At 56.4% G+C, this 15582-nt stretch overlaps 5 protein-coding genes across 5 annotated transcripts; 1 reads left to right on the top strand and 4 right to left on the bottom strand.

Annotated features, from left to right (window-relative positions):
* Positions 1 to 7: 7 nt before the first annotated feature.
* Positions 8 to 3181, bottom strand: C8Q71DRAFT_752547 (uncharacterized protein). The gene is made up of 5 exons (XM_047923385.1): positions 2936 to 3181; positions 2754 to 2884; positions 2526 to 2698; positions 1330 to 2467; positions 8 to 1274 (listed from the first exon to the last, which is right to left on the bottom strand). Exons 1-5 carry the CDS (start codon positions 3126 to 3128, stop codon positions 342 to 344), a joined length of 2568 nt encoding a protein of 855 aa, XP_047780624.1. The 5' UTR covers positions 3129 to 3181; the 3' UTR covers positions 8 to 341.
* A 1568-nt stretch (positions 3182 to 4749) lies between these two features.
* C8Q71DRAFT_704639 (uncharacterized protein) lies at positions 4750 to 5444 on the bottom strand (the record flags this gene model as incomplete). Its single annotated transcript, XM_047920402.1, has 3 exons — positions 4750 to 4817; positions 4873 to 5158; positions 5223 to 5444. The coding sequence occupies 3 exons, from the start codon at positions 5442 to 5444 to the stop codon at positions 4750 to 4752; spliced, it is 576 nt and encodes a 191-aa protein (XP_047780623.1).
* Positions 5445 to 8065: 2621 nt separating this feature from the next.
* Positions 8066 to 9335, bottom strand: C8Q71DRAFT_906472 (uncharacterized protein; the record flags this gene model as incomplete). The annotated part of the gene is made up of 3 exons (XM_047928925.1): positions 8539 to 9335; positions 8184 to 8472; positions 8066 to 8133 (listed from the first exon to the last, which is right to left on the bottom strand). The coding sequence occupies exons 1-3, from the start codon at positions 9325 to 9327 to the stop codon at positions 8066 to 8068; spliced, it is 1146 nt and encodes a 381-aa protein (XP_047780622.1). The 5' UTR covers positions 9328 to 9335.
* A 1710-nt stretch (positions 9336 to 11045) lies between these two features.
* C8Q71DRAFT_704783 (40S ribosomal protein S20) lies at positions 11046 to 11593 on the top strand (the record flags this gene model as incomplete). The annotated part of the gene is made up of 4 exons (XM_047920410.1): positions 11046 to 11166; positions 11226 to 11326; positions 11381 to 11479; positions 11540 to 11593. 4 exons carry the CDS (start codon positions 11046 to 11048, stop codon positions 11591 to 11593), a joined length of 375 nt encoding a protein of 124 aa, XP_047780621.1.
* A 189-nt stretch (positions 11594 to 11782) lies between these two features.
* C8Q71DRAFT_542690 (Endonuclease/exonuclease/phosphatase) lies at positions 11783 to 15497 on the bottom strand. The gene is made up of 12 exons (XM_047919238.1): positions 15174 to 15497; positions 14941 to 15110; positions 14764 to 14888; positions 14683 to 14711; positions 14089 to 14631; positions 13910 to 14032; positions 13803 to 13852; positions 13680 to 13737; positions 13528 to 13626; positions 12909 to 13464; positions 12665 to 12850; positions 11783 to 12608 (listed from the first exon to the last, which is right to left on the bottom strand). The coding sequence occupies exons 1-12, from the start codon at positions 15202 to 15204 to the stop codon at positions 11876 to 11878; spliced, it is 2703 nt and encodes a 900-aa protein (XP_047780620.1). The 5' UTR covers positions 15205 to 15497; the 3' UTR covers positions 11783 to 11875.
* Between the last annotated feature and the right edge of the window lie 85 nt (positions 15498 to 15582).

The raw sequence follows: 15582 nt of genomic DNA, 5'->3' as shown, positions 1-15582 counted from the left end.
TCGCACAAGCACCCGCGGTATATCTTGCTATTAGCTGGACTGAGGTTGGGCATGTCACGCTCACGACGGCGTCATGCACGTCTGCGTTATACCGGATTGTACAATTCAGGATAGATGATAGAAGTCGAACATTGATGGGGTACAACCAAGCAGCTCCGAAAAGCAATCAGCAAGGGATAGGATACTGCAATAAGTCATCGTCGCTACTCGTAAAGGTCAGAAAGGGCGTGCAACGAGGCCTGGCCTGAACGTAGGCCCAGGTCCTCGAGCGGGTGTAAGCAGAGCAGATAAAGCACATGGAAATCAGCAAATAAAGCATAAGAAAAACAGGCAAGTTACTGTCATCGCCGAGCAAGATTCGTCGCACTCCGGTTTCGGACGCCGCCTGTCACGTCCCTCCTGATGACCCCGTCTTCCTCAGGCAACGCAAGACTGCTCCGGAAGCCAGGGCCGCCTGCGATGCCTGCGCTGCTAATACCCTTCTTGGAGTCCAAGGAGAACGCATTGCCCATCACAGGCATGCTCAGACGGCGGATCCATCCCTTCGGTTTCTCGGGGCGAAGCTGGATGGGCCGAACATGGATAGGCGATGGCGAAGTATCCCTGGAAGTGTACTTAGATGCCGAGCATGTCTCGCATCCACAGTAGGGCGCGTGGTCCGAAGCAGGCTGGTATAGAGGCGACGCCGGCTGGCTCGAAGATGGGCGCGCTGGCCGAAGCTGGTCCAATGCTGCGCTGCTGTAGGAGTGTTGCGGGTACCGTGGCCGGGCAGACGACGTTGAGTACGCATCGGACTGTTGGCTCATCGACAACCGGTCGGTCATCCCGCTGCGAGCAGCGTCGCTGCCGTAGCCGCTGTCTGGCCTGCGTGCGTTCAAGATGCGCGCGCGCTCCTCCTCGAGCACCTTTGCCCTCTGCTCGATCTCGCGCTCTTTCCGCCGCAGCTCCAGTTCTTGCTCTCGGATCTCTAGGTCTTCCAGTTCGGCTATGCGCTGCCTGCGTAGCGCAATATCGTCGGACATGGGTATCGAGGTCATCGTATTCGTCGCGTAGCTAGTCGAGGTTACGCCAGATGTTCGGCGGTCCGTCGGGAACGGCTGTGTGCTGTTGCGCGGGACATCCATGGACAGCCGTCGACGGTCCCCGGTAGGTGACGGTGGCGGTAGTCGGGGAGAGGTCGGGGAAGTGTCGTTAGATTGGTATCTGTTCGCGATCTTCGAGACGTTCGTGGGCAACTTGGGCACCTCCTTGCGAGGTGAGGTAGGTTGCTCGGGCTGTCAAGGAAATGTACTCAGTTCACCCAGATAGGAAGAAGGTGGAGTAACGCACTATTCGGGAATATCGGTCGCGTAAGGCAGCCACTACACTGACATTGCTCGCTCCTGTGTCGCTGCGCTCGACCTGCTGCGACGACGGGGCATCAGCGGGCCGTCCTTGCCGGATGCGCTGCTCGTCCATCGTTCGAAGAGCACCGAATTCGCCGTCGTCGATATGATCGCTTTGCGAGGATCCAGCGATGGAGCTCGTCGGACCGGACGAAGCTCCCGAGTTCTCAATATTGAGCTTCTTGCTGGAAGCGCGCGTGAGCACTGGCGAAGGGGTCTTCGCGGCGCGCCGCTCGTGCAGCTCATGGGCGTCCGAACGTGGTGAATGCTGCGAATCTGACGGCTCTTGTGCACCTTCGACCCTACCGTTCGAGTCAACAGAACGCGTGGATGTGACTGCAGCAGGTTCGGCATGTGGGACCGCAGGCGAGGGTAAAGGTCGCGGTGTCTCGGAGGGCGTGAGGGGTGCGGGCGATTCTGTCTTCCGCTGGAAGAATAGAATCTCGGACGGCGTGCGCGGGCCGCGCGGCGACTCTGGCCTTGTCTCCTTCACCGGCGAACTAGCCTCTGCCTTCGCAAGAGGCGGCATCGGGAAGTGCGTCGGCGGTGCGGGGAATGAGGATAGAGACGCCAGAGATCGAACGGAGTCGTCTGCGATTGTCTTCAGAGGCGGCGGTGATGCGAGCTTCGCTTCGGCAGGCTGGTCAGGCGGAGGGCGATATTGCGGCGGGGCGGGTGATGGGTCGTGGGTCGGCGTGACGGCTCGTGATGACGCGTCTGTCTCCTGTTCGCTCGGGCGGCGAGAGGAATATTCAGGTGCGGGTTTCTCGAGCATCGGCGTACCAGGCCCTGGCGGTGGCTTCTCCGTGTTTGGCGTCACCGTGCGCCCTTGCGCTACCGGAGTCACTGAACGCTCTGAGCGGTAAGGAGGAACGTCGCCGTTGGGCAAGTCCGCAGGCAACGGGCCTGACCAACCGCCCTCGCAGTAGACGCGCCATTCGCCGAGCTGCCCAATGGTAGGGGCGGACCGTCTTACACCCTCGCAGGACCGGAGCCATTCCGCGTCTGCTACGCGAGAGAGGCCGGCAGCTAGATTGTGTATGGTCGCGTTATGTCTGCGCGTCACCATGAGGGAATGGTTGCTAAGTCGGGTGAAGCGACGGTAAGGAATCGAAACGCAGAGATCGCGGAGGCACTCACAATTTCTCCTGGTTAATCTCGGGGCCTAGAGTCGTGAGGATGTGCATGTAGCGGGCATGCTCATCGGCTGCGTCCTGTGGGTTTCTCTTTGCCTTCTTCTCGTACGATTGACCAGCCTGTTTGATCTTGGCGTTGGCGTTGGCGAGGCGATCGTCGTAGGCGCGTTCTTCTTTCTACGACACGGCCGTAAAGCTCGCGGTGTGACGGTTCCACATGTAGGATACTCACAGCAAGCTTCTTGAACCACTTCTTGATCTCTGCGCTAATCGCGTCGCACTCCTTGTCCGCGAGCTTGACGAACTTTGCATCCACTTCGCAGAGTGTGTCGAAGATGGTTGCGCTCACGTTTAACGCGTTTGCTAGGCAATCATTGAGCGACTCGTCGTCCCACTATCCGTCCCTCCTCGTACCTGGTATCTCCGGAACACACTTGACCGCTGCGGCATCTCGCAAGGCCTTGACGAGCTTCCGCTGCAGAATGAGGATCGCGTTTGCTGCCTCGCAGTAGTCATTGAGCACATTGACGACGGTCTCGAGAGTCTTGCATGACTTGTGAATCGAGTCTCTGTCCGCGATGGGCTCGTTTGAAGCGGTGGAGGTCATGGCCGTCGTTGACGAGCCGCGCAGCGAGCTCTCAGTCGCGGTACTTCGAATTAGTGCGCAGTGCAATTAAGCGCCCGTCGGGCATCCTCCCAAACAATGCCAAATATGGCAAAGGGTATATAAGCGCAGAGTTCATTCCAAGATTCCTCGCCGGTCCTTCCACGCACCAGGTTCCCGTCGCCCTCGCTGCGCTCGCAGCTATGCCAGAAGGGGTACGTCTAACCGATACATGGCTGACGGGCAATGCTGATGTTCCATCCTTGAGCAGCAAGGGGTGTGACCGAGCCGAGGAAGTTGTTGGGCATATCGGACGCCTGAGGAATAGAACGTGCGTGTTATGTCTCACAGGGGATGCAGAGGCTCACACGTCTCTAGTCAGGGTGGAGCACCGACAACGTTGTGCATCACGACAATGTCGCGCTCCTACGCTCAAATCAAGTAACCCAGGACATCCATACATTCGGTGCCGAGGGTCGCTTTCATTAGCAGACTCTCTCCATCGACTCGTGGTCAAGGATCCTTGCCATTGCTCCCTTGCTTCGGTACGCGATGCAATCTTCCAGCGCAGGGACCTCTACGCCACCCCCCTCGGCAAGCTCGGTGACTCCAGCTGACGACGAGCGTCACAGAAACTGAAGGTACTTCGACTATTGAACCCGTTATGATATTGCGACTCATATCCTCGTAGTCATCAGCATGCATTGCATTGCCGAGGAAGTTCATCGAGTGCAATCCGGCTGCAGAAACAATCGCAGTCGCCTTGTTCTCGAGGGACGGCTCCCCCATCTCTTTTGGGTGTTGGAGTTGAAGCTTCGACAATCGTGATTGAACCATTCGATCGCAATTGCTAGCATGATTGGCAGACAGCGGGCCGCTGGACTTACGAGTCCCTGCCTTGTCTGGCCGTATTTGTTGCGGCGGACTGGAGCCGGCTCTCAAGAGTCGTGCTTTGGTTGCCTGCCTGCGACCCCCGAAAATCAATTACCCCAGGACCTCCGACCCTCGACGCCGTGTCGATGCCCTCCCGATGTCGTGCCCACCGCCCGACGCATCTAGACACTCGTCCTCGTCGGCTTTAGTATGCGCGCGTCCTCGTGGTCGCGTGGAAAGTTGTAACAGGCGACGCGTACGTCCCTGTCATTAGGAAGGGTCTGCATCGAAAAGCGAAGCAGCCCACCGCAAATCAATTACCCCAGGACCCCGCGTCGCACGCGCTCGCCCCTCCAGCTCCAATACCATCTATTCTCCTGTTCCGGCTCTCAACACCTGGCCGAGCGATCATGCCGTGGTGCATTCCCTCGAGTGTGGAACGGACGCAGATAGTCTATTGGCAGAGTAGCTAGTACTATGACCCGAAATACAGGATTGGTGTGCGCATCGCTAGCGACTTCGTGCAAGGAATTCTGAGGACAGCACGGTGTTCCAGTCTTTCAAAGGACCGTACAGCACTATCTTGACACTGAGTTGGACCGTGGTATGTCGTTCAACGGCTTTCTCGTTGAGTCGCACGTCTCAACGATGGCGCGCATGTTCTTCGTATGCCGCACATATACTGAGTGACAGATGGCACTACCCTAGCAAAAGCTCAAGACATCGTAGCGTCAGACTCATGTTGCCCAGTCTATAAATCTACGAAGCCCAAAATGCCGACCAGAACCAATATGACCGAAAAAGCTGAAGTTATATATGCTAACGCACAATCGGTAAGTTAGGTGCATTGGGAGCAGATGACTACGAGACGCACATCCAATGGTGAACGCAGTAGATACGTCCTTCGTGATCCATGCGTAGAGCAATGACGCGATCAGGGAGATGAAGACTAGTCCAACGACGGCGACGGTCAGCCGCTTTGCTTGCCAGCGTTCGACGAACTCTATGCCGACGCCTGGTCGTTCCAAGAGAGCGGTGATGAAGTCGCGTCGTCCTCGTAGCTGCTCCGGATGGTCGAGTAAAAATCGCAGCCGCATGTGCTGACGTGCACTGACTTTCGTCGGACCGATCCGCTGAGGGAAGATGAACGTGTCTCGGCACTGTAGATCAGTCGAAAGACAGTGTTAAGCAGGGTTTTGTACACGCAAAGACGCGTCTGCTCACCGAGACGAGAGTGATGGACCTCACGCTCTTGAGCGAACACCACTTCCGCCACGAGCGAAGCTTATCATACGTCTTGCGCATCTCCTTGAGTAACCGTGCATCGTCCCATTGCGCGTCGAAGCACATCGGTTGAGTCCGCGAGCCCCTAAATGCGTGCACAGCTCGTAAGGAGAGTATGACTTCTTGGCCGGCATGCACCGCACGGGGTTGCGTAAACGCCATAGGAGAGTTCCATGTAGGGACGCCCGCCGCCGTGGTGACGCCAGGTGGAAGGATTGTTTGGTAGGGCGTCCCGACAGCGAAGCCAGTTGCAGCTGCTCCGTTTTGATAGAGCATACCGCGAGGCGAAGATCCTGCGAAATGAGATATCTCTCCGCTCGCTGAGAATGTAAATGGACTGATATGCCCTCCGATCACAGGTGCCGTGAACGGCCCCGCCGGCCCTGCACCTGGCGGCAGTGTCGGCGAGATCGGAACCTGAGGAACGACAGGGATAAATGGGCTGGGAGGTACGACTGTGGTGGGAAATGGAGCTGGCGCCATAATAGGTACACTTCGTGTTGCGAAGGGAAGGATTTCCGGAGTAGATGGAGGGACGGTAGTAGGTTGTATGGCTGTGGTCACAGAGGCCGTAGGCGCGTATCTGCGAGGGACGTGAGGGGCGACAATGTCTACCGACCCGGCGTGATAGGAAGCGGATGGGCTCGGCGGGATGACAACCCCCGACTCGAGATGGTGGGTGGTGCCAGCCTGTCCCAAGATGGCATACAATTGTTGGCGCATATGTGGGTGCGGCTCCGGCCTCGACCTATCTGGGTCGATGACTTGATCAGTCAATCCTAGGAAATGTCGCCTGGCTACGTCGGAATGGCCGTCACCGTCCGGCTCTGAGTCGAAACAGGCGGAGGGATGGAGAGCAGCATTGACTTCAACAGGTTCAGGCTCCAGTGGTTTATCGCCACCTTCGCTCGGCGGTGTACTGATGTCATCTAGCGACAGCTCCGACGTCACTGAAGCTGCTGGACTAGTGAACGTTGAGAGACCAGGCAACGGAGTGTCTGGAACTTCATGTCCGAAGTCCTCGAAATGTACATTCCGAGGGGGATGGGTTGCACGGGGCACCTGCGCATTGGAATCTAGTGATGACTGCCTCAACGAGCTCGGGCGACTGGGTTGGAAGCCTAGGGAGGGATGAGCGCTCCTAGTCGCAGGTGAGTGTGCAGTAGCTAGGGGAAACGTTTGGAGCCTCCGTAGATCGGAAATGCTGCTGAGGCGAGACGGTGTCCTTTGCCGTTGAGCCTCGACGTCGGCGTCGAGTCGGTCAAGGAACGCAGTGTGAGGCACACCCGTCGTGTCGCATGGGTCTAGGGGCCGAGAAACAATGGGTAGAGGTATAGGCAAGTGTTCCGGGGCATCGATGACTTGGGAGTAGCCTGAGAGAGGAGTAAGACGGTGGCTAACACTGCTAACCATGGATGCAGCTTGAACTGCGGGCATCTCCATGGGCGTTCTATAGACTGACGCAGAAGCCTGGCTGGCGGTGGATGCAGCCATGTATGGCCCAGGGGGAAACGTGTATGAAGGCATCACTGGGAGACCTACGGGGCCACAAGTGTAAACAGTGTCGCTTTGGGCAGTGACAATTCCCGCGGCTTCCATCCACCCGGCATACGCTTCGTCCTCCTCGTCCGCTCGAGAACCTGAAGGAAGAGTGTTGCCCATGAATGCGAGAGGGGAGAGATGCAATTGGGAGGCAGTAGTGTCGAACTTTATCTCTTACCAGGGCCGCGCTTTTGACGCGATTCTGCGTCCGTCCTCGTGTCAACCGCGATTCACCTGAATTGACCGTACCTCTGCCACAGGGCCGGACAGAGTTCAGAGGGCTATGAGTTGCTAACTATGTCGAGGTCTCGTGAGCAAGACAGTGTCGCATAAAAGGCATGGGCCCACCATAGCACCGCATTGAGCGCTTTGAAACCCTGTCAGTGCGGCCTTGCAGTCGACATAGTGTGAGCCTCTCACCACTAATTTCCGTCACGTTTTGGGTCTGCATAAAATGGCTTTATGGGGCAGTTTTTGATACGTATGTAGTATTCGAGGCTCACTGACGAGCCTAGTTCCATCACCCAAGAATGCTGAGGTGTAACGGAGTACTTTGGGCCGAAGCAAGAGGAGTTCCGTTACAGCTGCCAAGTACACTGGTATGCCGGCGCTGCTGTGCGGTTCAAAGCTGTGTGATAAGCCTTAAGTTAAGATTATCCACGTTCGACGACATACCCACAGTCGCGAGAGAGATGTTGGCCATGAGATGACAACAGAGATGAGGCATCACACGTTCATAGGCCTTCAAAACGCAGCTTGCCAACATCGCCGTCGCTGGCCTCGAGCTCAGCCTGGTCTGGCGGGCACTGGCCTTGGCACAGCCGCCCAAGAAACGCGGTCATGTGATTGCACTAAACCCCAGTCGCGGAACGTGTCATTGCAAGATCCTACATCGAGCGGGCGAAGTCAATTCCATCATTGCGGTATCATCACATGTGTATGTGCAACACTCGACGGTCAAAAGCGCGTCATGGTGGCAATGGAAGGATGCCATATATATACTCAACACTACACAGCCGTTTCGATTGAGGATCGACTCAACCTATGTATCTCACTTCTGATTGGTGTTTGCATTGTTGTACCAGAGGCCGTATGGTGCGGCCTCATTCACTGTGAGGCTCGAGCTGAACATCCCCGCTATTCTAACCTGAAATGTGTTGATGCTCTGCGACAGCCTGCGTCGCTAGAAGGACTACTGTTGATTTACAGATATGAATCAGTGTCCAAGAAGTTCTGTCCGCCTAGAGATCCACGAAGCCCAAAATGCCGACTAGGACGAGGACCACCGAGAATGCGGAGGTTATGTAGGCTATTGATTGGATCAGCCATCGTCCAGAGCAGATAAGATGGCGGACGTACATCCAATCGTAAATGCGGTCGACACATCGCCCGTGACACATGCGTAGATTAGCGACGCCGCCAACGAGAGGAGGACCAACCCGATGACGGCGAATGCTAGTCGTTTCGCTTGCCAGCGCTCAACGAACTCAATGCCGACGCCGGGAGCATCCAGCATCTTCATGAAGTCACGGCTCCCCCGCAACTTCTCTGGGTGATCGAGAAGGAATCGTAGCCGCATGTGCTGGCGCGCGCTGACCCTCGATGGGCCGATTCGTTGAGGGAATATGAACTGATCCTTTCCCCGAATCTATAACCAAGACGGGCAGCGTCAGGCATGAATTGAACACGGATCTCGAACAGCGCATTCACTTACAGAGACCAGCGTTACAGATCTCACGTTCTTGAGCGAGAGCCATCTCCGCCACGAGCGGAGCCCGTCGTATGTCTTTCGCATCTCCTTCAGCAACCGTTCATCATCCCAGGTCCGGTCGAAGGTCATGATATGACTGCGGGAGCCCCTGTATGCGCGCACAGCATGCAATTGGAGCGCAGATTCTTCGTCGACGCGCACCCCTTGAAGTTGTCCGCCGACAGCTGGACGCGGATTACCTTGAGACGCATAATGTACCTGGTAAGGTGTTCCTAGGGCGAAGCCGGTGGCAGCTGCCCCATTCGCGTAAGGAGCGCCATGAGGCGACGCCCCCGCGAAATAGAGTGGCTCTCCGCTCGGAAGCAGATACGGGTTATGCCCTGGGACGAAGTGACCATGGGGAGGACCAACGAGCGGTGGTGGTTCTGCGGGATGGATCGGATTCGGTCCTGGTACAGCGAGCCCATCACTTGCTGATGAAGGCGGTTTGGGATCCTCGAGTTCTTGCGACAAGCTGAGCCTTGGGAGAGGTATGGACACGTGTCCTGGAGCGTTGGTCGTCTGTAGCTGGTGCGGAGGAGGTGTAGGCATTCCGTTCGGTTGCGTGGAACCAGACGGTACCGTTGGTGCAAACGTGTTGGGCCCCGCAGAGAACGAGTGAGGGGGTGTCATTTGGTACCCTGCGGGACCCCACACGTAGTTGTCAGCACGGGACCGGATGATACCCGCGGCTTCCATCCACCCTACGAAGGCTGCTTCGTCATCCATGAGGGAGGAGGGTGTGATGCCCATATCGCCGCGGCGGGGGGGGGGGGGGAGGGGGAGTCGCGCGGGGATGCAGAACCGGGATGATTGACCAGTACTGCTGAATAAATGGTACACCCCTCCGCCTCATCCTCGAACCAGTGCGTCGGAATCTTTCGTCTCTAAGCAGAATGCATGGACCGTGTTTCTGGGACTGGAAGGACCTAGGGCTGTAGGGCTGTGGGTTGCTGACTCGCTGGAGGTCGCATGAACAAGGTAGCACTTCGCGGGAGACAAGCTGACTTGAAAACACAGCACTGAGTGCTCAGGGTCGAAGGAGATAATCGGCACGGCAGCGGCGCGCCGAGGATGTTGCCTCCCAAGCTCGACGGAAACAGCTGTCAGCATTTAGCCAATGTCGCGTTAGTTCCAGAGAATGTGAATCGTGATGCAGACTTGTGTGCGCACCATCGTCGATTTACACAGCCAACACATACTACGCTGCGACGACTGAGGGGGTCGGTGACTGACGAGTTCAGAAGACATACCGCACATGAGTATTGCGTATTTTCGGGCCTAGTGAGCGATGTTGCTGTGCGCGGTCGGCCTCGACCAATTGCAAGTATCATCGCCCGCCGCCGGACGTAGTTGATACCTGTGCGAGAAGCCAGATCCACGTGTAGTGTGCTGCAAGAAGTTGTCAACAAACTGCCATGCACAAACTGCCATGCTGCAACAACATGGGCTAACAGATAAGGGGATGAAGCGCAGTGATCATAACGATCGATCGTCTGGAGGATGTCCACCCATGTCCCGGCAACAACTCATGCCTCGTGTTCTCTACAGTACGATGTTGCGATGCCAGCCAGACAGCCAGGATCGCTGGGAGAAATTGAATACGGCCCGACAGGTCTCGAGCATACCAGATCGGCACCTTCAGCTGGGTCTTTGTTTCCCAAGCAATTCATTTTCTGAAGGACGCTGCTGGCACCCGGACGCGTTAGACTTGAAGCTTGAAGGACTGCGGAGATGCCTTTCCAAATCACTTGCACGTCACTTACAAGTCTACGCTCTATTGTTCGCGTTCTCAGCTTCAAAGCTTTCAGGAATCTTGATATAAATACAGTGCCGGATGGGTTGCATCCATCGTGAGTCACGGTCGCCGGTGCGACACTCTACATGCAACACCTGGGTTGACTAGGGATGAGCATATCTTATTAATCCAGTGAATCGTCGCACCTGGTGTTCACCCTTATTTGATTCCTTTGCTTCCTCCTAGTTTCTGTCGTGATAAAGCGCTGAGAGCTTATAGATTGAGCCAGACCGACCGCTGACACACAGTACATGCAGTGGGCGATCCACCCCTTCCGTAGTACGTTTAAGTCGAACACGGACCGCCGCTGACCTCAGACCTGCTCAGGGGATCAAGACTTTTCTGACCTTGGTCACCGGTTTCAAAGCTGTCTAGACTGCATAATTTGTTATACAGACGAAGACTCAGCGATGAGTTGAAGGTGTAGAAACAGCCTGAGGAAACGCGACGGTGGCGGGTACCAACACTATGCTGACATACGCAAGATCTTGTATCTCGATATTGCGATCTTTCGGCATACCCCGAGATGTAAAGTCGTCGTTGCGTGAACTCTAATTTTCGGTATACACACCATCAACAAGCCTTCGCCCTCAGGTGCGTCCGCTGCTCCGTCCGCAGATAAACCAACTCATAATCGCCTCTAGTCACCTCCTGACTCTCCAAGACAGCAAGGATGAGTTACGTCGCTAAGGGTGAGAAGGAGTACGACGCTACCGGTGCCGCCGTGCCCAACGCCAAAATCCACAAGATTCGCATCACGCTCACGAGCAGCAATGTCAAGAACTTGGAGAAGTGTACGTGCTGTTTTTTGTGCATTCGTTGTTGTGGAAATGGGACTCATGGAGTATCGTAGTCTCTGCGGACCTCATTAACCGCGCGAAGGACAAGCAGCTCCGTGTGAAGGGCCCTGTCCGCCTCCCCACCAAGGTCCTCAAGATCACCACTCGCAAGACTGTAAGTCGGCTGCTAAGTCGTTGCATAACCATCGTCTCTAAAGTACTTCTCCAGCCTTGCGGTGAGGGTTCCAAGACTTGGGACCGCTACGAGCTCAAGGTCCACAAGCGCCTCATCGACCTGCACTCCTCCAGCGAGATCGTCAAGCAGATCGTATGTTTTTTTCTTTCTTTCTGAGCCAGTAGTGTTGACATCTGACCTTCTTGATAACAGACGAGCATCAGCCTGGAGCCTGGTGTCGAGGTGGAGGTCACCATCTCTGCTTGAGAGACATGCTTGACGACAATGTATCGCTATGTTGTATGTTATGTGCGTCAACATGCTATGACCTTCTCGCTGCATCGAACGACCGTAGCAATGCATGAGACTCTAAATTGTCAAGAGCCGGGTATACATACAGCACATGCCGGCAAGTACAAGTATGATGATCTACGCTACCGTCCGTGTGTGGTGTGTGGGTATCTACATGTGTAAAAACTGTCAGTAATGAGCGGACTCCGTGCACGGGCTGATGATAACAACTCTACAAACGAAACACTGTACATATTACTAGATGTAGATCGCGTACGAGCCGATGACTGGCCGGTGGTCGCTGCGGCCCTCCAGGCGGCGCATCGCAGCGTCATCGAGCGAGCGGTAGCCGAGGCATACGACGGTCCCGCGCTGTGGTGGGGGCTGTTCAGGCGTAATCGGGCTGTCCGGCCTGCTCATCGTCGGCATGGAGCCCTCTCGATGCAAGAACGCAGGTAGGAAGCCAAACCAACGCGAGGCCGGGCTCGTCACTACCGCAGGTGCCGTGGTCAGCGCGGGCGAATGCTCCGAAGCAAGAACATCGGGAGCCCAGCGGTCCTGCATCGGCGGCGGCATTGTCTGCGACTGCGTCAGGGGCACTGACGACGTCGGCGTCGCGCCCTCGAAGCTCAGGCGGCGCGGGAGGGGCGGCAAAGGTGAGGTGAACGCACGTAGTGCGGTGAGTGTTGGCAAGGTATCTACGGACTTGGGTCTTGACATACGCGGTGCTCGATGGGGCTGCGGCCTGCTGGCTTTGCGTTGTTCACGGGGCAAGCCTGGAGATGACAAGGGAGACGAGGGAAGCCTGGTAGCAGAAGAGTTCAAGGGCCCCAGGACGGCAGAGAGCATGGAAGATGCTGAGTCACGCCGGTTGCGGACGGGTCGGAGCACCTGGAAAATGTTGGAGACGCGGTTTCGGGGTGGCTGTAGCGGAGGAAGCGTCTCCTCCGGATTGGGTTCCACTGTAGATTTCCAAAGGATACGGTCACACCTATGGGATAGTAGCATTGAGATTCACACAAGAACGGACTGGACAAAGACACTCACCAGCTGGGTACGCGCTGCTTGTGAGAAGAGTCATATACGTCTCCCCCTGTGAATTCCTGTCCTATCACTCCATCCAATAGGTTGGTCGAACTTGCACGCTCATCAAAGACTGACCGGGGGGCGCTCTGGGACCGGCGCCCATTCGCCTCAGGTGCAGGACTATTCCTGGCGGAGTCCACCTTCGGCCTGAGGAGACCCATTTAGATCAGCATACCTGCTCGGGTATATGAAGAAATGTACGCACCGTTTCCTGCGCTTCGTCGGTATATGATTGATGAACTCCGTCTTTGCAGGGGACACCATCGCGACCCACTTCGCCTTGATAGCGGTGAGCGACAGCCGCTGGATGACCTTGCCCGACTTTGTTTTCGTCTCCGTAGCGAAAAACAGGTCCTCCTCTTCCATGTCCTCATGCGCATCGTCGCCCTGACTTTGGCTCGTGTACTTCGAGCGCGCAGATGTGAACGTTGACGACACAACAGAAGCTGCATCTTGATCCCGTTCGCGCTCCTGCTCCTGCTCCTGTACATGCTCGGGCTCGCTCACGACATTCACATCCGGCGTCTCGCCGTCCTTCTCTGTGACGTGGGTGAGGATCTTCTGATGGCCGGGTACCGGCGTCGAAGGTAAGAACGGGCTTGCCAATGGCTTCGACGAGCTCCTGCGGCGCTTCAGCGTGCGCATGACGTCGTACTTGAAGGTCGGGGGAAAGGTGATGGGCGCTTCATGGAAGCCTACGAACGCACGACCTGCCTCCATGATCTTGCGCAGTTGGTCGAATGCGAGGGCTTGAGCATACTCTGTTGTATCCATGTATTAGACGCGAATCCATGTCAGCGTGGGCATGGAGACCTCTGACATACCTTTGCGAGAGATGAGCCAGTCTGCGTGAAGGCGGGTGATGTCTAGCCGGAAGTTGAGGTCACCGCAAAGGAATGTGTAGTCGAACTTGTCAGTAATGTCTTTCAGGACAGCGTCAGAGTGTTCATTCAACAATACCAACGACTGAGCCTACCCTCTGACATGATTCGTGGGTCATCCGGGGCAAGGAAGTCATCCACATCAAGTTCAGCCTGTAAGGTAGACGCACAAGCCGTGAATAGGCCGCCGCATGCATGAGGTCAAGACCGGCGCCCACCTTGATCTTGGCGAAGTCGGCGATTCTGTGTTGAACCTTGCCTTCATGAGCTGGGAAGATAGCGTATTCAGTACTCTGTGGGAAAACGCGTGCCCTTGGCCACATACCTGCGAGGTGGGCATTGATAAATAGCAGAGTGGTCCCAGCGATGTTCACGCTAATGCCCACGCCGCCCTTGTTCCCCACTCTTCCGCCAATCAGACCGGTCGTCACGGCATCCTTCGATGTGCCTACTCGCCATCATGAGCCGCCTATCCATTGCTGGGGTATCACTGGGACGACCTACCCTTGACTAGATGCTTGACGTTCACATTGACGTAGACCGCGAGGTAGAGACCCATCATCCTCTCCTTGCTGAGCAGCTCATACGGCGCCGTCGCCGGTCGCACATGCCCAGCCTCACCAGCGACGTTGATCGACTTCGCGTCTGAACCGCCAGGCGTATCAGCCCGAGGCAGCGGCGAGTCGCCCACATCTGGCAGAGACTTCGTGCTCCTATGAGGCAGCGTCTTGTTGCTGTACCAGCCGTCCAGCATGAGCGACCACGGAGAGGAGTGCAGCAAGCTCTTATGGTGGGAGAGATCTGTCGAGCCTTTGGCTGATGGCGAGTCAATGGGCTCTTCGCTCTCCATTGCGGCGGGCATGGCGAAGGCGAGCTGAGGAGTACCAGGCTCTGCGAGAGCCGGGGCGCGGGTGCTACCGGTTTCCGACTCTACATCTCTCTGTTCGTACTCTGCCAGTTTCTTGCCTTCCTTGTCCTTTGCCTTGTCCTTTTCCTTCTCGACGAGGTCTTTGAGCCTGAACCCTGCACCAAGGCCCAGGGGCAGCCCTGAAAAGGGTGAGTCCACGTCACAGTGGAACGGAGCGGACAGGCTCTTACCTGTGGCGGTCGGGCACTCCTGTCCGGCACTGGGGAGAGGTCGTATCAGCAGCATCACAAAAGTACAGAGGATGTTCATACACGACTACCAGATGGTAAGGATGACGCGCATCCAGGGGTAAGGACGTCAGACCCGAGGGATCTTGTACCTGCATCGTTGCCGAAGCTTGGTCAAGTAGCGACCCAAGCAGCTCGGACAAGTCGCCCTGGCCATAACGTCGTCTAGGGTTCATGTATGTCGGAATGCTGCCCACTCACCTTTGGCAGACTCTCGTGCATGTTCCATGTTACGACCCTCACTTTCAGAGCCGGCCTAGCTGGGGGTGCGGCGGGTGAGACTGGCGGGGGTGGCTGCTGCGCTTGTCTCGGAGACGTAAGTCCTGGTCCTGGGAAGAGTGCATGAAGGCGTGCAACGACATTCCCGTGGCCTGCGGTTCCCAACACGATGTCAGTCACGATAGCGGTGAATGAGCGGCGACATTCCGGCATACCTGAACGTGTCGGACGACCTGACTCCGTCATGGCTGCTCAGTAAGTAGCGCAAGGCCTTCCAGATACAACAGTAACCAAGATGTCGCTAGAATGCCTTGTTGCCTTCGTACGAGCTACAGCGCACAGAGTCCGAGATGAAGCCGTGCACGACCCGAATTCAAGCTACCGCGCCGGCCGCTCGGATGCAACCTTGATACTTCGTGAATATTCCAGTGTGGTCGTGACGGATGTAAGTAGAATAGAAGAGGTATATGTAGTTATAAGATCCTGGAGTGCAGAAGAATCTGGGGGAGCATGAGGTGGCAATCGAGTGTTGTGCAGTGATGAACTCTTGAATTGGTGGCTGATAGGGCACGCCGGAAGCGCGTCGCAGTTGCTCACGTGATGTCACTGTAATAGATGGGATTA

Source organism: Rhodofomes roseus, assembly GCF_022264815.1.
Source record: "Rhodofomes roseus strain CIRM-BRFM 1785 chromosome Unknown C8Q71scaffold_7, whole genome shotgun sequence".
NCBI classification, from domain to species: domain Eukaryota; kingdom Fungi; phylum Basidiomycota; class Agaricomycetes; order Polyporales; family Fomitopsidaceae; genus Rhodofomes; species Rhodofomes roseus.
This window is presented reverse-complemented; position numbering and strand designations above follow the sequence as displayed.